General features: G+C 36.8%; 1 protein-coding gene across 2 annotated transcripts in view; it reads left to right on the forward strand.

The window, feature by feature from the left end:
* Positions 1–24,476, forward strand: part of TRHDE (thyrotropin releasing hormone degrading enzyme) — a 420,293-nt gene that overhangs the window by 366,621 nt on the left and 29,196 nt on the right. Inside the window, exon 16 of one of the 2 annotated variants that reach the window (XM_050749272.1) lies at positions 18,695–19,163. The exons of the other annotated variant lie outside the window; for it this stretch is intronic. Within the exon in view, the coding sequence (XP_050605229.1) occupies positions 18,695–18,728 (34 nt within the window). The 3' untranslated portion in view covers positions 18,729–19,163. Of the gene's footprint in view, positions 1–18,694; positions 19,164–24,476 lie in introns of those variants that run through there. 2 annotated transcript variants of the gene reach the window in all.

Genomic DNA, 24,476 nt, shown 5'->3' on the forward strand with positions numbered 1-24,476 from the left:
ATTCTAAACATAAACATAATCAAAGATTATTAGTATTATGCCTACAGTATTTTAAGTCTTCTTAAGGTATCTATATATTTTCAAGGGTATTAATGTACTATTTCTTTTTACACTTTGGACAACTGATATCCATTCCTCTCCAGTTTCTGGCCCCCATAACTAGAGTCTTTCCTCCTAAAAGGAAGAGAAGCTAGGGGTTGATTTGTACAGATGATGCTATTTTATTTGCAATAGCAGGGTTGTTCCTGATATGCGTGTGAGGGATGATCCCATGGGCAACAAAGAAAGACACTTGTTCTGGATAAACTTAAGAGAACTGCAGTCAGAATAACCTACTTATTAATAATTGGTATTTGTCTTGTTAAGAGCTATTTAGGTTTAGATTTTTTTTTTTTTTTTTACTATACTTTAAGTTCTAGGGTACATGTGGATGATGTGCAGGTTCGTTACATATGTATACTTGTGCCATGTTGGCGTGCTGCACCCATTAACTCATCAGCACCCATCAACTCGTCATTTACATCAGGTATAACTCCCAGTGCAATCCCTCCCCCCTCCCCACTCCCCATGATAGGCCCTGGTGTATGATGTTCCCCTTCCCGAGTCCAAGTGATCTCATTGTTCAGTTCCCACCTATGAGTGAGAACATGCGGTGTTTGGTTTTCTGTTCTTGTGATAGTTTGCTGAGAATGATGGTTTCCAGCTGCATCCATGTCCCTACAAAGGACACAAACTCATCCATTTTTATGGCTGCATAGAATTCCATGGTGTATATGTGCCACATTTTCTTAATGCAGTCTGTCACTGATGGACATTTGGGTTGATTCCAAGTCTTTGCTATTGTGAATAGTGCCGCAATAAACACACGTATGCATGTCTTTATAGCAGCATGATTTATAATCCTTTGGGTATATACCCAGTAATGGGATGGCTGGGTCATATGATACTTCTAGTTCTAGATCCTTGAGGCATCGCCATACTGTTTTCCACAATGGTGTAACTAGTTTACAATCCCACCAACAGTGTAAAAGTGTTCCTATTTCTCCACATCATCTCCAGCACCTGTTGTTTCCTGACTTTTTAATGATCACCATTCTAACTGGTGTGAGATGGTATCTCATTGTGGTTTTGATTTGCATTTCTCTGATGGCCAGTGATGATGAGCATTTTTTCATGTGTCTGTTGGCTGTATGAATGTCTTCTTTTGAGAACTGTCTGTTCATATCCTTTGTCCACTTTTCGATGGGGTTGTTTGTTTTTTTCTTGTAAATTTGTTTGAGTTCTTTGTAGGTTCTGGATATTAGCCCTTTGTCAGATGAGTAGATTGCAAAAATTTTCTCCCATTCTGTAGGTTGCCTGTTCACTCTGATGGTAGTTTCTTTTGCTGTGCAGAAGCTCTTTAGTTTAATGAGATCCCATTTGTCAATTTTGGCTTTTGTTGCCATTGCTTTCGGTGTTTTCGACATGAAGTCCTTGCCCATGCCTACGTCCTGAATGGTATTACCTAGGTTTTCTTCTAGGGTTTTTATGGTATTAGGTCTAACATTTAAGTCTCTAATCCATCTTGAATGAATTTTCGTATAAGGAGTAAGGAAAGGATCCAGTTACAGCTTTCTACTTATGGCTAGCCAATTTTCCCAGCACCATTTATTAAATAGGGAATCCTTTCCCCATTTCTTGTTTTTCTGAGGTTTGTCAAAGATCAGCTGGCTGTAGATGTGTGGTATTATTTCTGAGGACTCTGTTCTGTTCCATTGGTCTATATCTCTGTTTTGGTACCAGTCCCATGCTGTTTTGGTTACTGTAGCCTTGTAGTATAGTTTGAAGTCAGGTAGCGTGATGCCTCCAGCTTTGTTCCTTTGACTTAGGATTGTCTTGGCAATGCAAGATCTTTTTGGTTCCATATGAACTTTAAAGCAGTTTTTTTCCAATTCTGTGAAGAAACTCATTGGTAGCTTGATGGGGATGGCATTGAATCTATAAATCACCTTGGGCAGTATGGCCATTTTCACGATATTGATTCTTCCTATCCATGAGCATGGTACGTTCTTCCATTCTTTTGTGTCCTCTTTTATTTCACTGAGCAGTGGTTTGTAGTTCTCCTTGAAGAGGTCCTTTACATCCCTTGTGAGTTGGATTCCTAGGTATTTTATTCTCTTTGAAGCAATTGTGAATGGAAGTTCGTTCATGATTTGGCTCTCTGTTTGTCTGTTACTGGTGTATAAGAATGCTTGTGATTTTTGCACATTAATTTTGTATCCTGAGACTTTGCTGAAGTTTCTTATCAGCTTAAGGAGATTTTGGGCTGAGACAATGGGGTTTTCTAAATACACAATCATGTCATCTGCAAAGAGGGACAATTTGACTTCTTCTTTTCCTAACTGAATACCCTTGATTTCTTTCTCTTGCCTGATTGCCCTAGCCAGAACTTCCAACACTATGTTGAATAGGAGTGGTGAGAGAGGACATCGCTGTCTTGTGCCAGTTTTCAAAGGGAATTTTTCCAGTTTTTGCCTATTAAGTATGATATTGGCTGTGGGTTTGTCATAAATAGCTCTTATGATTTAGAGATATGTTCCATCAATACCGAATTTATTGAGAGTTTTTAGCATGAAGGGCTGTTGAATTTTGTCAAAGGCCTTTTTTGCATCTATTGAGATAATCGTGTGGTTTTTGTCTTTGGTTCTGTTTATATGCTGGATTACGTTTATTGATTTGCGTATGTTGAACCAGCCTTGCCTCCCAGGGATGAAGCCCACTTCATCATGGTGGATAAGCTTTCTGATGTGCTGCTGGATCTGGTTTGCCAGTATTTTATTGAGGATTTTTGCATCGATGTTCATCAGGGATATTGGTCTAAAATTCTCTTTTTTTGTTGTGTCTCTGCCAGGCTTTGGTATCAGGATGATGTTGGCCTCATAAAATGAGTTAAGGAGGATTCCCTCTTTTTCTATTGATTGGAATAGTTTCAGAAGGAATGGTACCAACTCCTCCTTGTACCTCTGGTAGAATTCAGCTGTGAATCCATCTGGTCCTGGACTTTTTTTCATTGGTAGGATATTAATTATTGCCTCAATTTCAGAGCCTACTATTGGTCTACTCAGGAATTCAGCTTCTTCCTGGTTTAGTCTTGGGAGAGTGTAAGTGTCCAGGAAATTCTCCATTTCTTCTAGATTTTCTAGTTTATTTGCGTAGAGGTGTTTATAGTATTCTCTGATGGTAGTTTGTATTTCTGCGGGGTTGGTGGTGACATCCCCTTTATCATTTTTTATTGTGACTATTTGATTCTTCTCTCTTTTCTTCTTTATTAGTCTTGCTAGCAGTCTATCAATTTTGTTGATCTTTTCAAAAAACCAACTCCTGGATTCATTGATTTTTTGGAGAGTTTTTTGTGTCGCTATCTCCTTCAGTTCTGCTCTGATCTTAGTTATTTCTTGCCTTCTGCTAGCTTTTGAATGTGTTTGCTCTTGCTTCTCTAGTTCTTTTAATTGTGATGTTAGAGTGTCAATTTCAGATCTTTCCTGCTTTCTCTTATGGGCATTTAGTGTTAAAATTTCCCTCTACACACTGCTTTAAATGTGTCCCAGAGATTCTGGTATGTTGTATCTTTGCTCTCATTGATTTCAAATAACATCTTTATTTCTGCCTTCATTTTGTTATGTACCCAGTAGTCATTCAGGAGCAGGTTGTTCAGTTTCCATGTAGTTGAGCGGTTTTGATTGAGTTTCTTAGTCCTGAGTTCTAGTTTGATTGCACTGTGGTCTGAGAGACAGTTTGTTATAATTTCTGTCCTTGTATATTTGCTGAAGAGTGCTTTACTTCCAATTATGTGGTCAATTTTGGAATAAGTGTGATGTGCTGCTGAGTAGAATGTATATTCTGTTTATTTGGGGTGGAGAGTTCTGTAGATGTCTATTAGGTCTGCTTGCTGCAGAGATGAGTTCAATTCCTGGATATCCTTGTTAACTTTCTGTCTCATTGATCTGTCTAATGTTGACAGTGGGGTGTTGAAGTCTCCCATTATTATTGTATGGAAGTCTAAGTCTCTTTGTAAGTCTTTAAGGACTTGCTTTATGAATCTGGGTGCTCCTGTATTGGGTGCATATATATTTAGGATAGTTAGCTCTTTCTGTTGAATTGATCCCTTTACCATTATGTAATGGCCTTCTTTGTCTCTTTTGATCTTTGATGGTTTAAAGTCTGTTTTATCAGAGACTAGTATTGCAACCCCTGCTTTTTTTTGTTCTCCATTTGCTTGGTAGATCTTCCTCCATCCCTTTATTTTTAGTTTATGTATGTCTCTGCATGTGAGATGGGTCTCCTGAATACAGCAAACTGATGGGTCTTGACTCTTTATCCAATTTGCCAGTCTGTATCTTTTAATTGGAGCGTTTAGTCCATTTACATTTAAGGTTAATTGTTATGTGTGAACTTGATCCTGCCATTATGATATTAACTGGTTATTTTGCTCGTTAGTTGATATAGTTTCTTCCTAGCATTGATGGTCTTTATATTTTGTCATGTTTTTGCAATGGCTGGTACCGGTTGTTCCTTTCCATGTTTAGTACTTCCTTCAGGGTCTCTTGTAAGGCAGGCCTGGTGGTGACAAAATCTCTAAGCATTTGCTTATCTGTAAAGGATTTTATTTCTCCTTCACTTATGAAACTTAGTTTGGCTGGATATGAAATTCTGGGTTGATAATTCTTTTCTTTAAGAATGTTGAATATTGGCCCCCACTCTCTTCTAGCTTGTAGAGTTTCTGCCGTGAGATCTGCTGTTAGTCTGATAGGCTTCTCTTTGTGGGTAACCCAACCTTTCTCTCTGGCTGCCCTTAAGATTTTTTCCTTCATTTCAACTTGGTGAATCTGACAATTATGTGTCTTGGAGTTGCTCTTCTCGAGGAGTATCTTTGTGGCATTCTCTGTATTTCCTGGATTTGAATGTTGGCCTGCTCTACTAGGTTGGGGAAGTTCTCCTGGATGATATCCTGAAGAGTGTTTTCCAACTTGGTTCCATTTTCCCCCTCACTTTCAGGCACCCCAATCAGACGTAGATTTGGTCTTTTTACATAATCCCATACTTCTTGCAGGCTTTGTTCATTTCTTTTTCTTCTTTTTTCTTTTGGTTTCTCTTCTCGCTTCATTTCATTCATTTGATCCTCAATTGCTGATACTGTTTCTTCCAGTTGATCAAGTCGGTTACTGAAGCTTGTGCATTTGTCACGTATTTCTCGTGTCATGGTTTTCATCTCTGTCCATTCATTTATTGCCTTCTCTGCATTAATTATTCTAGTTATCAATTCTTCCACTCTTTTCTCAAGATTTTTAGTTTCTTTGCACTGGGTACGTAATTCCTCCTTTAACTCTGAGAAGTTTGATGGACTGGAGCCTTCTTCTCTCATCTCGTCAAAGTCATTCTCCGTCCAGCTTTGATCCGTTGCTGGCGATGAGCTGCGTTCCTTTGCAGGGGGCGATACGCTCTTATTTTTTTAATTTCCAGCTTTTCTGCCCTGCTTTTTCCCCATCTTTGTGGTTTTATCTGCCTCTGGTCTTTGATGATGGTGACGTACTGATGGGGTTTTGGTGTGGGTGTCCTTCCTGTTTGTTAGTTTTCCTTCTAACAGTCAGGACCCTCAGCTGTAGGTCTGTTGGAGATTGCTTGAGGTCCACTCCAGACCCTGTTTGCCTCGTTATCAGCAGCAGAGGATGCAGAAGATAGAATATTGCTGAACAGCGAGTGTACCTGTCTGATTCTTGCTTTGGAAGCTTCCTCTCAGGGGTGTACTCCACTGTGTGAGGTGTGGGGTGTTGGTCTGCCCCTAGTCAGGGATGTCTCCCAGTTAGGCTACTCAGGGGTCAGGGACCCACTTGAGCAGGCAGTCTGTCCCTTCTCAGACTTCAACCTCCGTGTTGGGAGATCCACTGCTCTCTTCAAAGCTGTCAGACAGAGTCGTTTGCATCTGCAGAGGTTTCAGCTGCTTTTTGTTGTTGTTGTTGTTGTTTAGCTGTGCCCTGTCCCCAGAGGTGGAGTCTACAGAGAAAGGCAGGACTCCTTGAGCTGCTGTGAGCTCCACCCAGTTCGAGCTTCCCAGAGGCTTTGTTTATCTACTTAAGCCTCAGCAATGGCGGGCGCCCCTCCCCCAGCCTCTCTGCTGCCTTGCGGGGAGATCACAGACTGCTGTGCTAGCAATGAGGGAGGTTCCATGGGCGTGGGACCCTCCCGGCCAGGTGTGGGATATAGTCTCCTGGGATATAGTCTCCTGGTGTGCCCGTTTGCTAAGATCCTTGGTAGAGCGCAGTATTGGGGTGGGAGTTACCCGATTTTTCCAGGTGTTGTGTGTCTCAGTTCCCCTGGCTAGGAAAAGGGATTCCCTTCCCCCTTGTACTTCCCAGGTGAGGCGATGCCTCCCCCTGCTTCAGCTCTCGCTGGTCTGGCTGCAGCAGCTGAGCAGCACTGATTGTCATGCACTCCCTAGTGAGATAAAACCAGTACCTCAGTTGAAAATGCAGAAATCACCTGTCTTCTGTGTCGCTCGCCCTGGGATTTGGAGCCTGGAGCTGTTCCTATTCGGCCATCTTGCTCCACCCCCTAGGTTTAGATTTAATATCTAAATGACTAGATCAAAGAGTAACTATTCTGTTCAAAAGGTCTCTGTAGGAATCTTTCACTGCATTATTTAGTAACTCATCATAATGCCTCACCTTCCTGTAGCATTTCCTGCTTGCCCTCTAAATTAATTGTTTTTGGTCTTATATAAGCTAAAAAGGAAAATATTTTATCAGTATCATCTGCCAATTGATCTATCATCTATTTGAAGACAGCAATCCAATATTTCATCTGTCTTCTCTAGAACCAAAGTGTACCCATTTTTTAAATTTTCAAGATATTTTGCTAAGTCTTCTGAAAACTATTTCATTAGACTTGAAAATGTTATACAAACTTTTTTACTATTTTTACCACCTCCTTCAATTTTACCACATATAATCCGACCATGGAAGTAAATATTTATCCAAAATAAATACAGCCACAATTTTATTAAAATCCATATCATATATACATATAAAAAAGATGAAATGTATTATGGAGAAATTATAGTCTCTTCTTTCTTCCCTTTTGTTTTTGTGTGTTTTGTTTGTTTTTGTTTTATTTTGCTATACACGTGCGCTTTTTCAGGGCTGATTATTGTTTTAAAACTTTAATGGGTCTACTCGTATAAACATGTTTTTCTACCATGTTGTTAAAATTGGACTCACACCATTGCATCACCATAATTTCTCTAGAAAGCATTCGACTCCTAATATCACTGTCTAAATTTTAGAAATATAGCTTTTGGGAAAAATGCTACGTTAAAAATAGTTCATTTATTTAGGAATACTTTTTGAATAATTCTCAGTACCATCTGGTAGCTGGAAATCAAAGAAGTGGATCTTAACATTCATAGAGGAACTGCTTTTAAACAATTTGATTTTGAAATAAGAACTAAGTACAAGATAGAGTGTGAACACAAAGAAAGGAAACATTACTATCTTGGAGGGATCTCATTTTGATTCATGAAGCATAAGTAAGACTTAAGTGGATAGGGCAGGACTCAAGGCAGGAGTAGGTGTCTATGAATATGTAAGGTGGGTAGATGGGAATTCTAGACAGAATAAAGCCACACGTGTTTCTGTTTAATTTAATAAGTACGGTAATATTTGACTTGTAAACTTGAACAATTCATCAGCTCATTTTGGTTTTGGTAACTCTGCCACTTATCTGTGGTAAAATAATAAAATTTGGGCCAAACAACTTAAGATTCTTTTGTCATTTCCTTCATTACTTTCATTTTATATTCTCTGCCTTGCTTTCTTTTGTAACGGGGAAAGTAAACATGTTAAGTGAAATTAACTCTGTATTTACTAAGATTTGCTTAACCCACCACATGACACGCCCAGCAAGCACAGGTCACCTCCGGCAGTGAGGACAGATGATATCCACTATGCTACTAGGTGTGTGTGAAGATCAGAGGTGTAATCTGTATTTTTTGGATGACAGCTCAATAATTAAACAATAATGCAATCTTGTAGTTGGTGCTGAGTTTAAGTTTCTCAAATTGAGTCAAAAAAGAAAGAACAATATTTCTTTTTAAAATGGCCCTGTAACAATAGACCAGTAATCCTTGTTTGTTTGCTTTTTGTTTGTTTAACTGAAGCCTTAAATAGAGTGATTTACAAAAGTCATCTAAGAAAAGAATACTAGAGGTAATGTAGTAGACTTATGAAATATCTTGGGAAATACATATTTATTCTAATATGTCTACAAAACAGTGAGTCATAGAAGTAGCAGGGATTGCAAATTTGGGGTGTTGTACTATACTATGCAGCATAATATTGATACATTGGAGATATGGGTAAAATCAGTGACATCAGAATCACAAAAATGGAATGAATGTGAAAGGTGCTGCAGGGAGGGATAATGGAACCAAAAAGTACAATGAATAGTTAGAGATTGTAGCAGCAGAAAGAAAAATTCAAGAGCTACAGTGGATGATAAATTGAATGAGTTGACATTCTAATACCTGCTAAAATATTCAAATGCTACAGTGTGTTGAATTGTAATAGCGATGTCATGCATAAAAAGGGATTGAGCTACATTCAGGTCTTGTTAGGCTGCAATTTGGAGACTCAGTTCAACAAAAAAAGCACATTTCAAAAAAGAGACAAATTGCCAAGCATTTGGTGGAGATACAATACAAATGATAAAAAGATCTTGAGCACATGAGCTATGAGAGGAGCTTGTGAAAATTGAAAATCTTAAAAAATAAAAAAAAAAGACACAGAAAAGATGACGGCCTTTTTCTATGCATAAAAGCATTATAAAGGGAATAGAAACTGGTTTCTTTCACTGGTTGGTGCAAATAAGGAAGAAATAATAGACCCAAGTCTCACTGAGTTTAAAAAAAAAAAAGTTGAACATAGTATTACTGCAGATATGGTATTATAGGGTTTTCCCTAAGTAATAAATTTGACCAGAAGTTAAATATGTATCATAACAATGTATTTAAATACTGTTAAAGGGCACAATCTAAAGCTGTAAGCCAATACAACATAAAATTTGAAAGGATTTATTTTTATTTTATTTTTTGTTATGCTTTAAGTTCTAGGGTACAGGGGTACAATGTGCAGGTTTGTTACCTATGTATACATGTGCCATGTTGGTGTACTATACCCATTAACTCGTCATTTACATTAGGTATATCTCCTAATGCTATCCCTCCCTCCTGCCCCTACACCACAACAGGCCCTGGTGTGTGATGTTCCCCTTCCTGTGTCCAAGTGTTCTCATTGTTCAATTCCCACCTATGAGTGAGAACATACGGTGTTAGGTTTTCTGTTCTTGCAATAGTTTTCTGAGAATGATGGTTTACAGCTGCATCCATGTCCCTACAAAGGACATGAACTCATCCTTTTTTATGGCTGCATAGTATTCCACCATTTATATTGCCACATTTTCTTAATCCAATCTGTCATTGATGGACATTTGGGTTGATTCCAAGTCTTTGCTATTGTGAACAGTGTCACAATAAACATACGTGTGCGTGTGTCTTTATAGCAGCATGATTTATAATCCTTTGGGTATATACCCAGTAATGGGATGGCTGGGTCAAATGGTATTTCTAGTTCTAGATCCTTGAGGCATTGCCACACTGTCTTCAGCAATGGTTGAACTAGTTTACAGTCCCACCAACAGTGAAAGAGTGTTCCTATTTCTCCATATCCTCTCCAGCACCTGTTATTTCCTGATTTTTTAATGATTGCCATTCTAACTGGTGTGAGATGGTATCTCATTGCAGTTTTGATTTGCATTTCTCTGATGGCTAGTGATGATGAGCATTTTTTCATGTGTCTGTTGGCTGGATGAACATCTTCTTTTGAGAAGTGTCTGTTTATATCCTTTGCCCACTTTTTAAAGGGATTGTTTGTTTTTTTCTTGTAAATTTGTTTGAGTTCCTTGTAGGTTCTGGATATTAGCCTTTTGTCAGATGAGTAGATTGCGAAAATTTTCTCCCATTCTGTAGGTTGCCTGTTCACTCTGATGGTAGTTTCTTTTGCTGTGCAGAAGCTCTTTAGTTTAATGAGATCCCATTTGTCTATTCTGGCTTTTGTTGCCATTGCTTTTGGTGTTTTAGACGTAAAGCCCTTGCCCATGCCTATGTCCTGAATAGTATTGCCTAGGTTTTCTTCAAGGGGTTTCATGGTTTTAGGTCTAACATTTAAGTCTCTAATCCATCTTGAATTAATTTTTGTATAAGGTATAAGGAAGGGATCCAATTTCAGCTTTCTACTTATGACTAGCCAGTTTTCCCAGCACCATTTATTAAGTAGGGAATCCTTACCCCATTTCTTGTTTTTGTCATTTGTCAAAGATCAGATGGTTGTAGACGTGTGTTATTACCTCTGAGGGCTTTGTTCTGTTCCATTGGTCTATATCTCTGTTTTGGTACCAGTCCCATGCTGTTTTGGCTACTGTAGCCTTGTAGTATAGTTTGAAGTCAGGTAGCGTGATGCCTCCAGCTTTGTTCTTTTGGCTTAGGATTATCTTGGCAATGTGGGCTCTTTTTTGGTTCCATATGAACTTTAAAGTAGTTTTTTCCAATTCTGTGAAGAAAGTCATTGGTAGCTTAATGGGGATGTCATTGAATCTATAAATTGCCTTGGGCAGTATGGTCATTTTCACGATATTGGTTCTTCCTATCCATGATCATGGAATTTTCTTCCATTTGTTTATGTGCTTTTTTATTTCGTTGAGCAGTGGTTTGTAGTTCTCCTTGAAGAGCTCCTTCACATTCATTGTAAGTTTATTCCTAGGTATTTTATTCTCTTTGAAGCAATTGTGAATGGGAGTTCACTCATGATTTGGCTCTCTGTTTGTCTGTTATGATTGTATAAGACTGCTTGTGATTTTTGCACATTGATTTTGTATCCTGAGAATTTCCTGAAGTTGCTTATTAGCTTAAGGAGATTTGGGGCTGAGATGATGGGGTTTTCTAAATATACAATCATGTCATCTGTACCAATTTGACTTCTTTTCCTAATTGAATACCCTTTATTTCTTTATCTTGTCTGACTGCCCTGGCCAGAGCTTCCAACACTGTGTTGAATAGGAGTGGTGAGAGAGGGCATCCCTTCTTCTGCCAGTTTTCAAAGGGAATGTTTCCAGTTTTTGCCCATTCAGTATGATATTGGCTGTGGGTTTGTCATAAATAGCTCTTATTATTTTGAGATACGTTCTATCAATACCTAATTTATTGAGCGTTTTTAGCATGAAGGGCTGTTGAATTTTGTCAAAGACCTTTTCTGCATCTACTGAGATAACCATGTGGTTTTTGTCTTTGGTTCTCTTTATATGCTGGATTATGTTTATTGATTTGCATATGTTGAACCAGCCTTGCATCCCAGGGATGAAGCCCACTTGATCATGGTGGATAAACTTTTTGATGTGCTGCTGGATTTGATTTGCCAGTATTTTGTTGAGGATTTTTGCATCGATGTTCATCAGGGATATTGGTCTAAAATTCTCTTTTTTAGTTATGTCTCTGTCAGGCTTTGGTATCAGGATGATGTTGGCCTCATAAAATGCGTTAGGGAGGATTTCCTCTTTTTCTATTGATTGGAATAGTTTCAGAAGGAATGGTACCAGATCCTGCTTGTACCTCTGGTAGAATTTGACTGTGTATCACACTTTTTTTGGTTGATAAGCTATTAATTATTGCCTCAACTTCAGAGCCTGTTGTTGGTCTATTCGTGGATTCAACTTCTTCCTGGTTTAGTCTTGGGAGAGTGTATGTCTCCAAGAATTAATCCATTTCTTCTAGGTTTGTAGATTTTTTGCGTAGAGGTGTTTATAGTATTCTCTGATGGTAGTTTGTATTTCTGCGGGGTTGGTGGTGACATCCCCTTTATCATTTTTTATTGCAGGTATTTGATTCTTCTCTCTTTTCTTCTTTATTAGTCTTGCTAGCAGTCTATCACTTTTGTTGATCTTTTCAAAAAACCAACTCCTGGATTCATTGATTTTTTGGAGGGTTTTTTGTGTCTCTATCTCCTTCAGTTCTGCTCTGATCTTAGTTATTTCTTGCCTTCTGCTAGCTTTTGAATGTGTTTGCTCTTGCTTCTCTAATTCTTTTAATTGTGATATTAGGGTGTCAATTTCACAGCTTTCCTTTTTTCTCTTGTGGGCATTTAGTGCTAAAAATTTCCATCCACACACTGCTTTAAATGTGTCCCAGAGATTCTGGTATGTTGTATCTTTGTTCTCGTTGGTTTCAAAGAACATCTTTATTTCTGCCTTCATTTCATTATGTACCCAGTAGTCATTCAGGAGCAGGTTGTTCAGTTTCCATGTAGTTGAGCAGTTTTGATTGAGTTTCTTATTCCTGAGTTCTAGTTTGATTGCACTGTGGTCTGAGAGACAGTTTGTTATAATTTCTGTTCTTGTACATTTGGTGAGGAGTGCTTTACTTTCAACTATGTAGTCAATTTTGGAATAAGTATGATGTGGTGCTGAGAAGAATGTATATTCTGTTGATTTGGGGTGGAGAGTTCTGTAGGTATCTATTAGGTCCACTTGGTGCAGAGATGAGTTCAATTCCTGGATATCCTTGTTAACTTTCTGTCAAGTTGGTCTGTCTAATGTTGACAGTGGGGTATTAAAGTCTCCCATTATTATTGTTTGGGAGTCTAAGTGTCTTTGTAAGTCTCTAAGGACTTGCTTTATGAATCTGGGTGCTCCTGTATTGGGTGCATATATATTTAGGATAGTTAGCTCTTCTTGTTGAATTGATCCTTTTACCATTATGTAATGGCCTTCTTTGTCTCTTTTGATCTTTGATGGCTTAACGTCTGTTTTATCAGAGACTAGGATTGCAACCCCTGCCTTTTTTTGTTTTCCATTTGCTTGGTAGATCTTCTTCCATCCATTTATTTTGAGCCTATGTGTGTCTCTGCACGTGAGATGGGTCTCCTGAATACAGCACACTGATGGGTGCTGATGCTTTTTATCCAATTTGCCAGTCTATGTCTTTTAATTGGAGCATTTATGCCATTTACATTTAAGGTTAATACTGTTATGTGTGAACTTGATCCTGTGATTGTGATATTAGCTGGTTATTTTGTTTGTTAGTTGATGCAGTTTCTTCCTAGAATTGATGGTCTTTACATTTTGGCATGTTTTTGCAGTGGCTGGTACTAGTTGTTCCTTTCCATGTTTAGTGCTTCCTTCAGGATCTCTTGTAGGACAGGCATGATGGTGACAAAATCTCTCAGCATTTGCTTGTCTGTAAAGGATTTTATTTCTTCTTCACTTATGAAACTTTGTTTGGCTGGTTATGAAATTCTGGGTTGATAATTCTTTTGTGTAAAAATGTTGAATATTGCCCCCCACTCTCTTCTAGCTTGTAGAGTTTCTGCCAAGAGATCCGCTGTTAGTCTGATGGGCTTCCCTTTGTGTGCAACCCGATCTTTCTCTCTGGCTGTCCTTAACATTTTTCCTTCATTTCAACTTTGGTGAATCTGACAATTATGTGTCTTGGAGTTGCTCTTCTCGAGGAGTATCTTTGTGGCATTCTCTGTATTTCCTGAATTTGAATGTTGGCCTGCCTTACTGGGTTGGGGAAGTTCTCCTGGATGATATCCTGCAGAGTGTTTTCCAACTTGGTTCCATTCTCCCCATCACTTTCAAGTACACTAATCAGACGTAAATTTGGTCTTTTCACATAGTCCCATATTTCTTGGAGGCTTTGTTCATTTCTTTTTACTCTTTTTTTCTCTAAACTTCTCTTCTCGCTTCATTTCATTCATTTGATCTTCAGTCGTTGATACCCTTTCTTCCAGTTGATCGAGTCGGTTACTCAAGCTTGTGCGTTTGTCATGTAGTTCTAGTGTCATGGTTTTCATCTCTATCAGGTCATTTAAGGACTTCTCTACATTGGTTATTCCAGTTAGCCATTCGTCAAATCTTTTTTCAAGGTTTTTAGTTTCTTTGTGCTCGGTTCGTAGTTCCTCCTTTAGCTCGGAGAATTTTGATCGTCTGAAGCCTTCTTCTCTCAACTCATCCATGTCATTCTCCGTCCAGCTTTGTTCCATTGCTGGTGAGGAGCTGCGTTCCTTTGGAGGGGGAGAGGTGCTCTGATTTCTACAATTTTCATCTTTCCTGCACTGTTTTTTCCCTCTCTTTGTGGTTTTATCTACCTTTAGTCTTTGATGGTGGTGACATACAGATGGGGTTTTGGCATGGGTGTCCTTTCTGTTTGTTAGTTTTCCTTCTAACAGTCAGGACCCTCAGCTGCAGGTCTGTTGGAGTTTGCTTGAGAACCATTCCAGACCCTGTTTGCCTGGGCATCAGCAGCATAAGCTGCAGAAGAGTGAATATTGCTGAACAGCAGATGTTGCTGTCTGATTGTTCCTCTGGAAGCTTCATCTCAGAGGTGTACCTGGCTGTGTGAGGTGTCAGTCTGCCCCCAGTGGGGGATGTCTCCCAGTTAGGCTACTCAGGTGTCAGATACCCACTTGAGGAGGCAGTCTGTCCATTCTCAGATCTCAAACTCTGTGCTGGGAGAACCACTACTCTCTTCAAACCTGTCAAACAGGCACATTTACATCTGCAGAGGTTTCTGTTGCCTTTTGCTTGGCTATGCCCTGTTCCCAGAGGTGGAGTCTACAGAAGCAGACAGGCCTCCTTGAGCTGTGGTGACCTCCACCCAGTTCGAGCTTCCTGGCCGCTTTGTTTACCTACTTAAGCCTCAGCAATGGTGGGCGCCCCTCCCCCAGCCTCTCTGCCACCTTGCAGTTAGATCTCAGACTGCTGTGCTAGCAATGAGGGGGGCTCCATGGGCATGGGACCCTCTGAGCCAGGCGCAGGATATAATCTCCTGGTGTGCCATTTGCTAAGACCTTTGGTAAAGTGCAGTATTAGGGTGGGAGTGACCCGATTTTCCAGGTGTTGTTACGGTTTCCCTTGGCTAGGAAAAGGAATTCCCTTCCCCCTTGCACTTCCTGGGCGAGGCAATGCCTTGCCCTGCTTCAGCTCTCACTCATTGGGCTGCACCCACTGTCCTGCACCCACTGTCTGACACACCCTAGTTAGATGAACCTGGTACCTCAGTTGGAAATGCAGAAATCACTCATCCTCTGAGTCGCTCACACTGGGACCTGGATGCTGGAGCTGTTCCTATTCGGCCATCTTGGTGCCAAGTCCCCAAGGATTTAATCTAAATCATTACTCAATAGATAATAATGTCTATTCCCTAACATAAATTGAAGACTGGTATCTTCACTATACTTAAAAAAATTATCCTGAAACAACACAGCACCTTCTTATATAGTAAATGTTTATTGAATTGAAATAAATTGGGTATTCATTTTGAAACTGAAAAAACAAAACAATTCCATAATAAAAATTCTAAGTAGAGGCAAATCTCTACTTTGCAACATACACAATACATGAGCTTCACTACTTATTTAATTAGTTATAACATTACTAATATTGTCTTTAATGATAATCATAAAGCTATATTTTCTTTATTTTCTATATTGAGCATTTACTGCATTGTGAGTGCTGGCTAAGTGCTTTTTGTGTATTATCTCACTATTTTTATTTTTGTTTCTTACCAAAACCAAATTCTAAATTTACAGAAGTTATGCAACTTGCCAAGATTATATGACAATAGGTGGTAGAGCTGGACTTCTTTACCCAGCTTGCCTGCCCCCTAACGCTGTTGCATGTGGTTCTGCAGTATATCACACTACTATATATCAGTAAAATACATTTGTTCAAAAATGGTAAAATGAATAAATAAAAATTGTCTGACAGACGTCAAGTACTCACTTCAGTGAGTAAGCAACAGTTTTATGCACATGGGTTGCATGGTGCTATATGGCAGAAGCCAGTGGTTTTTGAACCTGATCATGCACCTGAAATATCAGATGGGATTAAAACAGTTTGTTGGACTCCACCTTCTGAGTTTCTGATTTAGTAGGTAGAATGAGGCCCAAGGTTTTGTATTTATAACACGTTCCCATGTAATGTTGATGCTGGTGGTATAGGTACCACACTTTGGGAATCGCTGGTTTAGTGAAAGGTTACTGTTTTCAGAGTTAAGACACTTGTGGTCAAATTGAAGTTGTTTCCCTAAATAACCTTGGAAAAGTCTTTTAGTTTCCTCTGTGCAAAATGGCAATCATATTACTAACCACACAAGTCATGAGAGTTATGTAAAAGAATGCCTATATAATACTTAACCTTTGCAGAAAATTATAAAACACTGGTCTTCTTCAGGGTTACCCTCTACTTGTTTTCACTATCTTTGGATAGTGGGCAGTGTGAATTTTAAGTGGGGACAGTAGAAATAGTAACACTTATTGAATGCCTTCAATGCTCAATCTACCCTCTATAAGTTTTGGGTCTTACAAGGATGTGACCTGTGACATAAAATATAAAACAAAATGCTACCATAGAGATTCTCAATTTAGGAGCAGGAGGACATTTGCCCCTTTTCCCCTATTTTGAGGAATAGTGCCTGTCTTGGCCTCCTGGCAGATATAACTGTTTCATCTTTGCTCTTCTTAATCAGTTGCTATTCATGGCAAATATCCCTTTGTCCACCAGAGCTCACTTTATCTCATAGTGTAGAGTGTTCCAGATAGCTGTGTTCCTTTATGTCTGATCCTTATCATCAATGTTTGCTTTTCTTATGTGAGAACATAAATGTGGAGGGACAAAAGACTCTTTCCACTATGGTCTGTGTATATCTCGTCCAGAAACCTCATGTTTTCTTTCCCCAAAACATAGATCCTAACTTATTGTTTATGTTTCCAAGTTGGTGTGGTCCTATTTCCTCAGTTCTTTATACCACTATTTTTATTTTTCTTATTATAAATTGTTTCACTCTAAACTTTCATAGGCTAAAGTCAGACCTGCCACTCTAGTGCTGTAACCAACATAGACATTTTGTAGACCAGTGAGCATAGCAAGGAGTTTGTATGGAATAGAAAAAAGAACAGGGCTGCCCACCCTTCCAATGAGTTGGGCTCAGGAATTAGCTTGTCCTTTGTCATTAAACAGTTGTGGCTTTAGACAAGTCAGTTAAATTCTCAAAATCTCAACTGTATTTCTGAAGTAAAGAGATTGCCCCCAAATTTCCAGTGCTTATATCAGCTCTAAAAGTTCAAAATTTCACACTCACTGTGTATGAACATCAATCCATAAATCATACAATTTTCCCACAATAGGACTAATTTCATTTCTCTTTGGATTATTGAGTTGAATGGTGTATGTTTTATGCATATGCACTCAATAAATATACATCAAATAACTCCTATGTGTTGGGCAGTGTTAGACATTTAGAATGTGTCATTCATTCAGTCAACTAATGCTAGCCCCTTTTATTGTCAGGAATTAAAAATACATAGTTCCTGCCTTTACACACCCCAAAGTCAGGTGGAGTGGTAAGAAGGTAAGAGGAAAATAAAAGTTGTTCAAATAGTCACACAAAGGTAAAAATACAACTCAAGACAAGTGCAACAAATGAAAGTTTGGTGGTGTTCTGAGAGACTCTCAAATGAGAATTTGATAAGTGCAAGGAGATGAGGAAAAAATGTCCAGCCCTGAGAGCTGGTAGTGCAAATGAAAAGGATTGGAGCTATTTGACCGTTATTGAGGAAGAAAGAGTGACGGGAGTTAATGATTGCATTATTGAGTAAGAGAAAGAAATGCATTAAGGACAATTTACTAGAATAATTGAATAGCTCTCAAACTTTATGTACATGTATCTCCTAAAATAATATGTTTAAGTTTACATCTAAAATTCTCCATCATACATTTAGATAATTGCAAGGTTTTAACTTCTAGCATATTTTTATAGGCATTTTCAAATAAAATATTTTCAGTCTCTCTAAATGTATCCAGTATAATCTAAAAGCCTAGCTATTTTTTACTTTAAAATAATGACCGTTAGTCATAGCTATTTTTTACTTCAAAGTGGCCATTAGTCATTTTTAAATGTGATGAAGTTTTTAATTTAATAGTCACAGACTTTATATCATTTCTCTCTCTCCCCCAAACTTGTGTTCCAATATATTGCTTCCTGGAAATCTTTTATGTATCATCCTATCATACCCCTCGGCAAAAAAAAAAAAAAAAAAAAAAAAATCCAAACACACATATATATGTTATTTTTTATGTCATACTAAAAGTTTGTGTTAAATTTGTTTTCTAAATTGACTTATCATTACAATTGTTAATTTGATAATTTCCAAACATAAAAAATTGTTAAATATGGAAGTAAAAAAATAAGATAGGCCATTTTCCAATGAACTTACATATTTAAGGAAAAATATTACTTATTTCTGAATGAGAAAAGTTTCACCATCAATTCCATCCCTATTTTCATGTTAAAGTTCTGAGAAATCTTATGCATAAAAATAAGTAGATGGGAATGAAAGGTGTTTTGTTGTAGCAATTTGACACAGTTCTTTACAATCTTCCCAAATTTATGCTAAATATCACGTAGTAATCTATTACCAAAATTTTTTAACTATCACCTGAAAATTTGATTAGGGCTCTCTCCAGATTTTATAGAAGCAAAGAATTTAAAAATTCAAAACTCGTTTCCTAAATATCAGCACTAATATTTAGAATTTTCTCTTTGCTACTGCAGTACAACGGACCCCTGGAAAAGGCAAGATGAGTGAAAAATATGCTTTTCTTCTGGAACGTGGAAAAAAACAGAAAGGATTTTATTAAAAGTATCCATATGAAAGTTTAGGATTTGGAACTTGATGCTCATGATACTATACATATTTTTGGGTACTCCTTGGAAAGTCATCTTTTATCCCCAGAGCTATGAATGCCTCATTTTGAATACAACTGCACTGGCATGTGGGTAAACACTGAAAGGATGATAAGTTGGTGAGATTGTCCAGGCAGAGAATATACATAAAGAGGAGTTCAACACTAAGACTTGAGAAATCACAGCATTAAATACCTGGGTATAATCCAGACATAAGCTGTGGCTCCTGAACTTTAACAGTTACAGAGTATTCTAAAGTGGCTTTATTTCTTCTATCAATTTTTATAAACCTTTTTGTCATTTATTATTCTTTCCACCAAAATTCCAGACTTTTACTCTCTGTTTAAAGAAATAGATGCATATCTATATAGATATATTAAAATGATATATTTTATAAGGATTTATTCCTGGAATTTACTTTTATATATGTCCCCAGGAAATTTACACAATTCTTAATTTTATTTTTACTCATTTTCCTTTAAAATATACAACTACTTGCACTCTATTTTATATCACATAATAGACAATTTATATTTTACTTTCAAAATAATTTTAATCACTTTCTTACTATTAATAGTTAGCTAATGCTGATTTTACAAATCAAGTTATGTATCTCTTTACCTCCTACTGACCCTGGGCATAGAAACTGCTTTTTTCATCAGAATATTAAAAATTATTAAATTTTTAATTTTTAAGAGTTTAGAAAGTATGCCATAAAAAGTAGTTATATTCCCAGCAGATTATGTTAAGTAACTAAAAACTGAGCAGTATATTTAGTCATTCATATTTTTTCTTGCATGTGAAGTAATACAGCATCTCACACTGTAATTTTATTTGGCTAATTCCCCATACCGTATTTTGCACAGTACGGTACACTGCTGATAGAGAGTGTGATATACCTCTCATTATTTTACCCTGTGCAAATTCTACCCTACACATGCTTCATGACAGGCTCATTGAGGGTGAGGGGAACACCACCATAAAAAGCCTACTTGCACATTTGTAGTACAGATTTTTAAAGTACTTTTAGCTAGTTTTCCACCAATACAAAACTTGAGGGCACTTTTTTTTGTTCTCACTCTCATCATATGCTTAGAAAAATAACTTTAAAGATAATCATCTTCCTTCCCTCACCTTTCTGCCATATATATCAGTAATTATGGCTATTCAGTTCATTGTGAATTGTTGCCTGCAGAGTCCTAGCACAAAAACTTAGAGATTGGTAGTAAGAGTCTTTAAAGAAGAAAATGGTATGGGCACTTCTGGCATTCACAATTATCATGAAAATCATTACTATTGACATCTCATTTTCAATTTATTCCTTCATAGTTCTTTAAGGTTGAAAAATAAAATATTTAATATGCTGCATCCCTCATTGTGGACAGTTGCAATGTTGTAGGGCCAGATTCACCAGTCTACATATGGATAATGGCATGTCTGGTTAACAGTCAACTTGACTTGACTTTCTTTTTTTTTAGAAACTAGGTCTTGCTCTATTATCCAAGTGCAGTAGCACTGTCATAACTTCCTTCACCCTCAAATTACTAGGCTCAAGCAACACTCCCACCTCAGCGTCCCAGTATATCTAGGTCTACAGCTCCACACCACCACACCTGGTTAATTTTTTTTTTTTTTTTTTTTTTTTTTTTTTAGAGACAGGGTCTCACTATGTTGCCCAGGCTAGTCCTCCTAGACTCCCCATCTCAAGCAATCCTCCTGCCATGGTCTGTCAAAGTGCAGGGATCGACTGGACTTTTAACTTTTCTAAAATAAGATGTTATTGCATATTTCTTCCATAGTTATAAGTTTACTTGTTTTAACCAGTATTAATTCAAACTCTTACAGTATTTGATTCAGATGTAAAACATGCCGAGCCTCTGCCATGTTCCAGCCATCATGCTAAAAGTCACCAAGGATCCAATGATGAACAAAAGAACATGGCTCCTGCCTTACAATCTAATGGGGTAGACAAACGCTAATCAGATGTCAGATGTAATACAAATAATGTAGTACTTAACTGTGATGAGAAGCCAGATGGAAAGTTTACAAGAGAAGGACAATTCGACCTGTCAGTAAAGTTGACTTCCTTGCAGAATGGCAAGTAAACTGAGGTCGCTGGGAGAGATGCACATTGTTTAGACTAAGAAGGAAAGCAGGTGTTAAATGGAAACAACAGCGTGTAAAAATGAGCTTCTTTCACAACATCCTTTCTCAAGATTAGATTCTTCATACTTTCAAAAATTTACCTGATTGGGCAGAATCTGTACTGAAACAACAACATCCTCTAAAAATTTTGCAAGCTAATTTTTAATTTAATCACTTTGTTTTGTTTTTATTTGCTGAGAGGAGCAAAAATCCCAGTAAGTTGATTATGCTCTTTCATCAAACCTTTAGAGGATCTCTATTCTAATGTTAGAATATGTTACCAAACAAGTGTTTTGGAAAAGCTATATAGAAGAAAAATAATATATGAAATGTAGTGAGTGTACTTGCTATCTGAATTTATCCTACTGTGAATTCTTTTGTCAAAATGAAAATCCTTTTCATAGACAGGAATTGCTACCTGGCTTATTATTTGTATAATTACAGGTCTTCATATATTAGAATTACTTAAATAGTGGCTATACCTGAATATAGACAAGAACTTTTGATCCTTCTTTTCCCTAAGCTTTTCTGAAATCACACTGAGAATACCGCTATTCCTTGCTATTTAGAGAATTTAATACATGCCAACTCAGTTCAGTTCATCATGAGATAAATGTTTGACTGAATGACCTACTTGAGGGAATAACTAATCTGGTTGTATTTTTAATTTAGTTTTTATATAGCAGGGACTTTAATTGCTTCTATGGCTAATATAACTCCAGTGAGTGCATAATTCTATTCATTTTCTTATAGTCACATTTAGTTTCTAATCTAAATGCATTAACGACTTTATATTCTAATTTAAAATGCAGAAATAATCATACACTTGTATTCCTTTTCCCAACACTTTGGTCTTTTCCTGACATTTTCCTCTTTAAAAAAATTATATTACTAGCCATGCATAGAGGCACATAGTCAATAGTTATTTCTTCAAAGTATCTTAATTTTTACATAAGTATGCTTTTCTGAAGGTAATGGGATTTAATTTAATTTTTTTTCTTTGCAGTATAATTGGATCTCCCCCATTACTGCCAATAGTAGTTTTCTTATTGTGCGAGTATTGTTTACCTAAAATTATACTGATTTCAGACACTTTTGTGTCTTCTATCAAAAGACATATGCCTACTGATTAGTTGTAGAGTACCTCTATTTTAACAGCCCAACTGTTGATTACAGTACAAGGGCTCGGTGAATATAGATTCCCATGGGCAACTAAGAACAATGCTTATTAAACTTATAATAATAAGCCTTATTATTTGCTAAACTGGAATTTCGTTTGCTGAATAGCCAACAAAAATATTTGCAGCTTCCAAAACATTTGTACTAAGACACAGTGAGTGTATTACACTGACAGATTGAGTATAAAATTCATCACAATCATTGCCAACCACTACAAAGAAGAGATTTCCTTCACATTTTCCTAATGTAATGTAAGCATTCATACTATCACTAAGGGGAGTCATTCAACAGAACTAATATTTCCTTTTTGTTTATTTTTTCCCCTTGTGATTAAGGCTTAAGACTGATTCTATACATATAATTCACTCTATTTCAAAATAAAAATGAAAATAATTTATGTTAGTCTTCTAATGATACTGTGATAACATTAATTTAACATTGTGATAATTATGGTAAAATATGGAAGAATCAATATTGTTTCATTTTATGTATATATAATGAATATATATAAAGTATTTGAAACATAGGAAAATTAGAACTTTTATAGTTCAGAAGTTCTTGGCAATAACAGCAAAATTAAAAGCACACCCACATACATCCATGGGTTGAATAGCGGCCTCCGAAAGATGCCTCCAAATCCTAATCCCTATGTGTAAATGTGATTTTATTTAGAGGTAGGATTGTTGCACATGTAAAAAGTTATGGATCTCAGTATGAGATCATCCTAGGTTTAGAGAAACCTCTAAATCTGGTGATGAGTGTCCTTATAGGGGAAAAGTAGTCAGAGAGAGATACCGGGAGTAAGTCATGTAAATACAGAGGAGCACCAAGCATTGCTGGAGCCACCAGAAGCTGGAGAGAGGCATGGCTATATTTTCCCTTAGAGTCTTCAGGGGAAACTCACCGTGGTTTTGAACTTCTGCTCTCAGAGCAGCGAGAGAATAAATTTCTGTGATGTCAAGCCACCAAGTTTATGGTAATTTGTTTTGGCAGCTCTAGAAAACTAATGCACACACCCTCAGTCTTTGCCTTGTATTCAAGCCTTGATGTATAATCAGTATTTTTGAGTTTTTTCCTTTTTTTGATGGAATATCAGGGAGGTATTGCAAATTAAATTTTTCACTTTAACAAACTTCATCCTTATTTTTACTTAAGATTTTCATTAAGAAAAGGAGGAATAAAAAATACTGAGGAAGCAGTTTCTTCTTGTTACTCACAAAATTAAGATAAACTTGTAATCATCAGCCAGTATAATATTATTTTTAACTGTATAGGGAAATAATCATGGGAGTGATCCATTCCATGAAATAGAATAATATATGGAAATCTTCCTAAAATTCATATATTAAAAAAAACAAAAACCAAAACACCCATATTCATTTTTCAGGATCTCTTTACTTAGAGTTTCTTCATTTTTTTTCTTTCTAATGACTCGAGATTCCATTTATAATTATGAAATCAAATAGAAAAAAACAAAGTGGCTTATATTTAATTTTCATATATAAACCTTATTTTATCCTATTTAATAGATATTATATTTAATTTTCATATATAAATAAACTTTATTTTATTCTGAAATATACAGAGCAGGCATTCAACATGTACTGTTTACTCATTCTCTTCAGACATATGTAATGCCATAATCAATTACACATATATATGCATGTATACACCTTAAATATTTCAATTTTTTCACAAAATAATAATGTCAACTCTTTTAAAATATATTTCTCAGGTATATCATCTCACAATGCAAAATGTCTGTTTTTGCCTAATTTGTAACTTTTTCATTCAATTATGCCATTCTCCTTTTTGCCAGAAGCTAGGTTATTTTCTTTTGTTTTCAATAATTTTCTGTTACTTCATAAAATAGGAATAGATTCTTAACTATTTAAGTGAGTATCCTTTGTCAAATTTATATCAGTATTCCTTAAAATACACATATATATGAGATTCATCATGCATTTCACTGCTTTTCACATAAAAAGAAAACAGGAAGCTCAAAATACATTTCAGCAAAGTCATAGAATCTCGCATTGGATGTGAATAAGAAAATTTCTCTATTTTTAAAAAGTACAGCATTTTCTTATATAATGAATCAATTAAATACAACTATCAATTAAAGGCCTAGAGAATTATATTTTGAGTAATACACATAAACACACACACACACACAAGTAGCAAAATTTATTTTGGCCAAAATAAAATCCATTTTTGGTTGGGAAACTTCAATTGAGAAAAATGCAGTATTGTTCTACTCAAGGCAGCTTTATGGTTATGCCAAAAAACTCAGCAAAATGGCAATAATCAATTCTTCCCAGTCTGA

The sequence above is a fragment of the Macaca thibetana genome, chromosome 11 (assembly GCF_024542745.1).
Source record: "Macaca thibetana thibetana isolate TM-01 chromosome 11, ASM2454274v1, whole genome shotgun sequence".
In the NCBI taxonomy this organism is placed as follows: Eukaryota; Metazoa; Chordata; class Mammalia; order Primates; family Cercopithecidae; genus Macaca; species Macaca thibetana.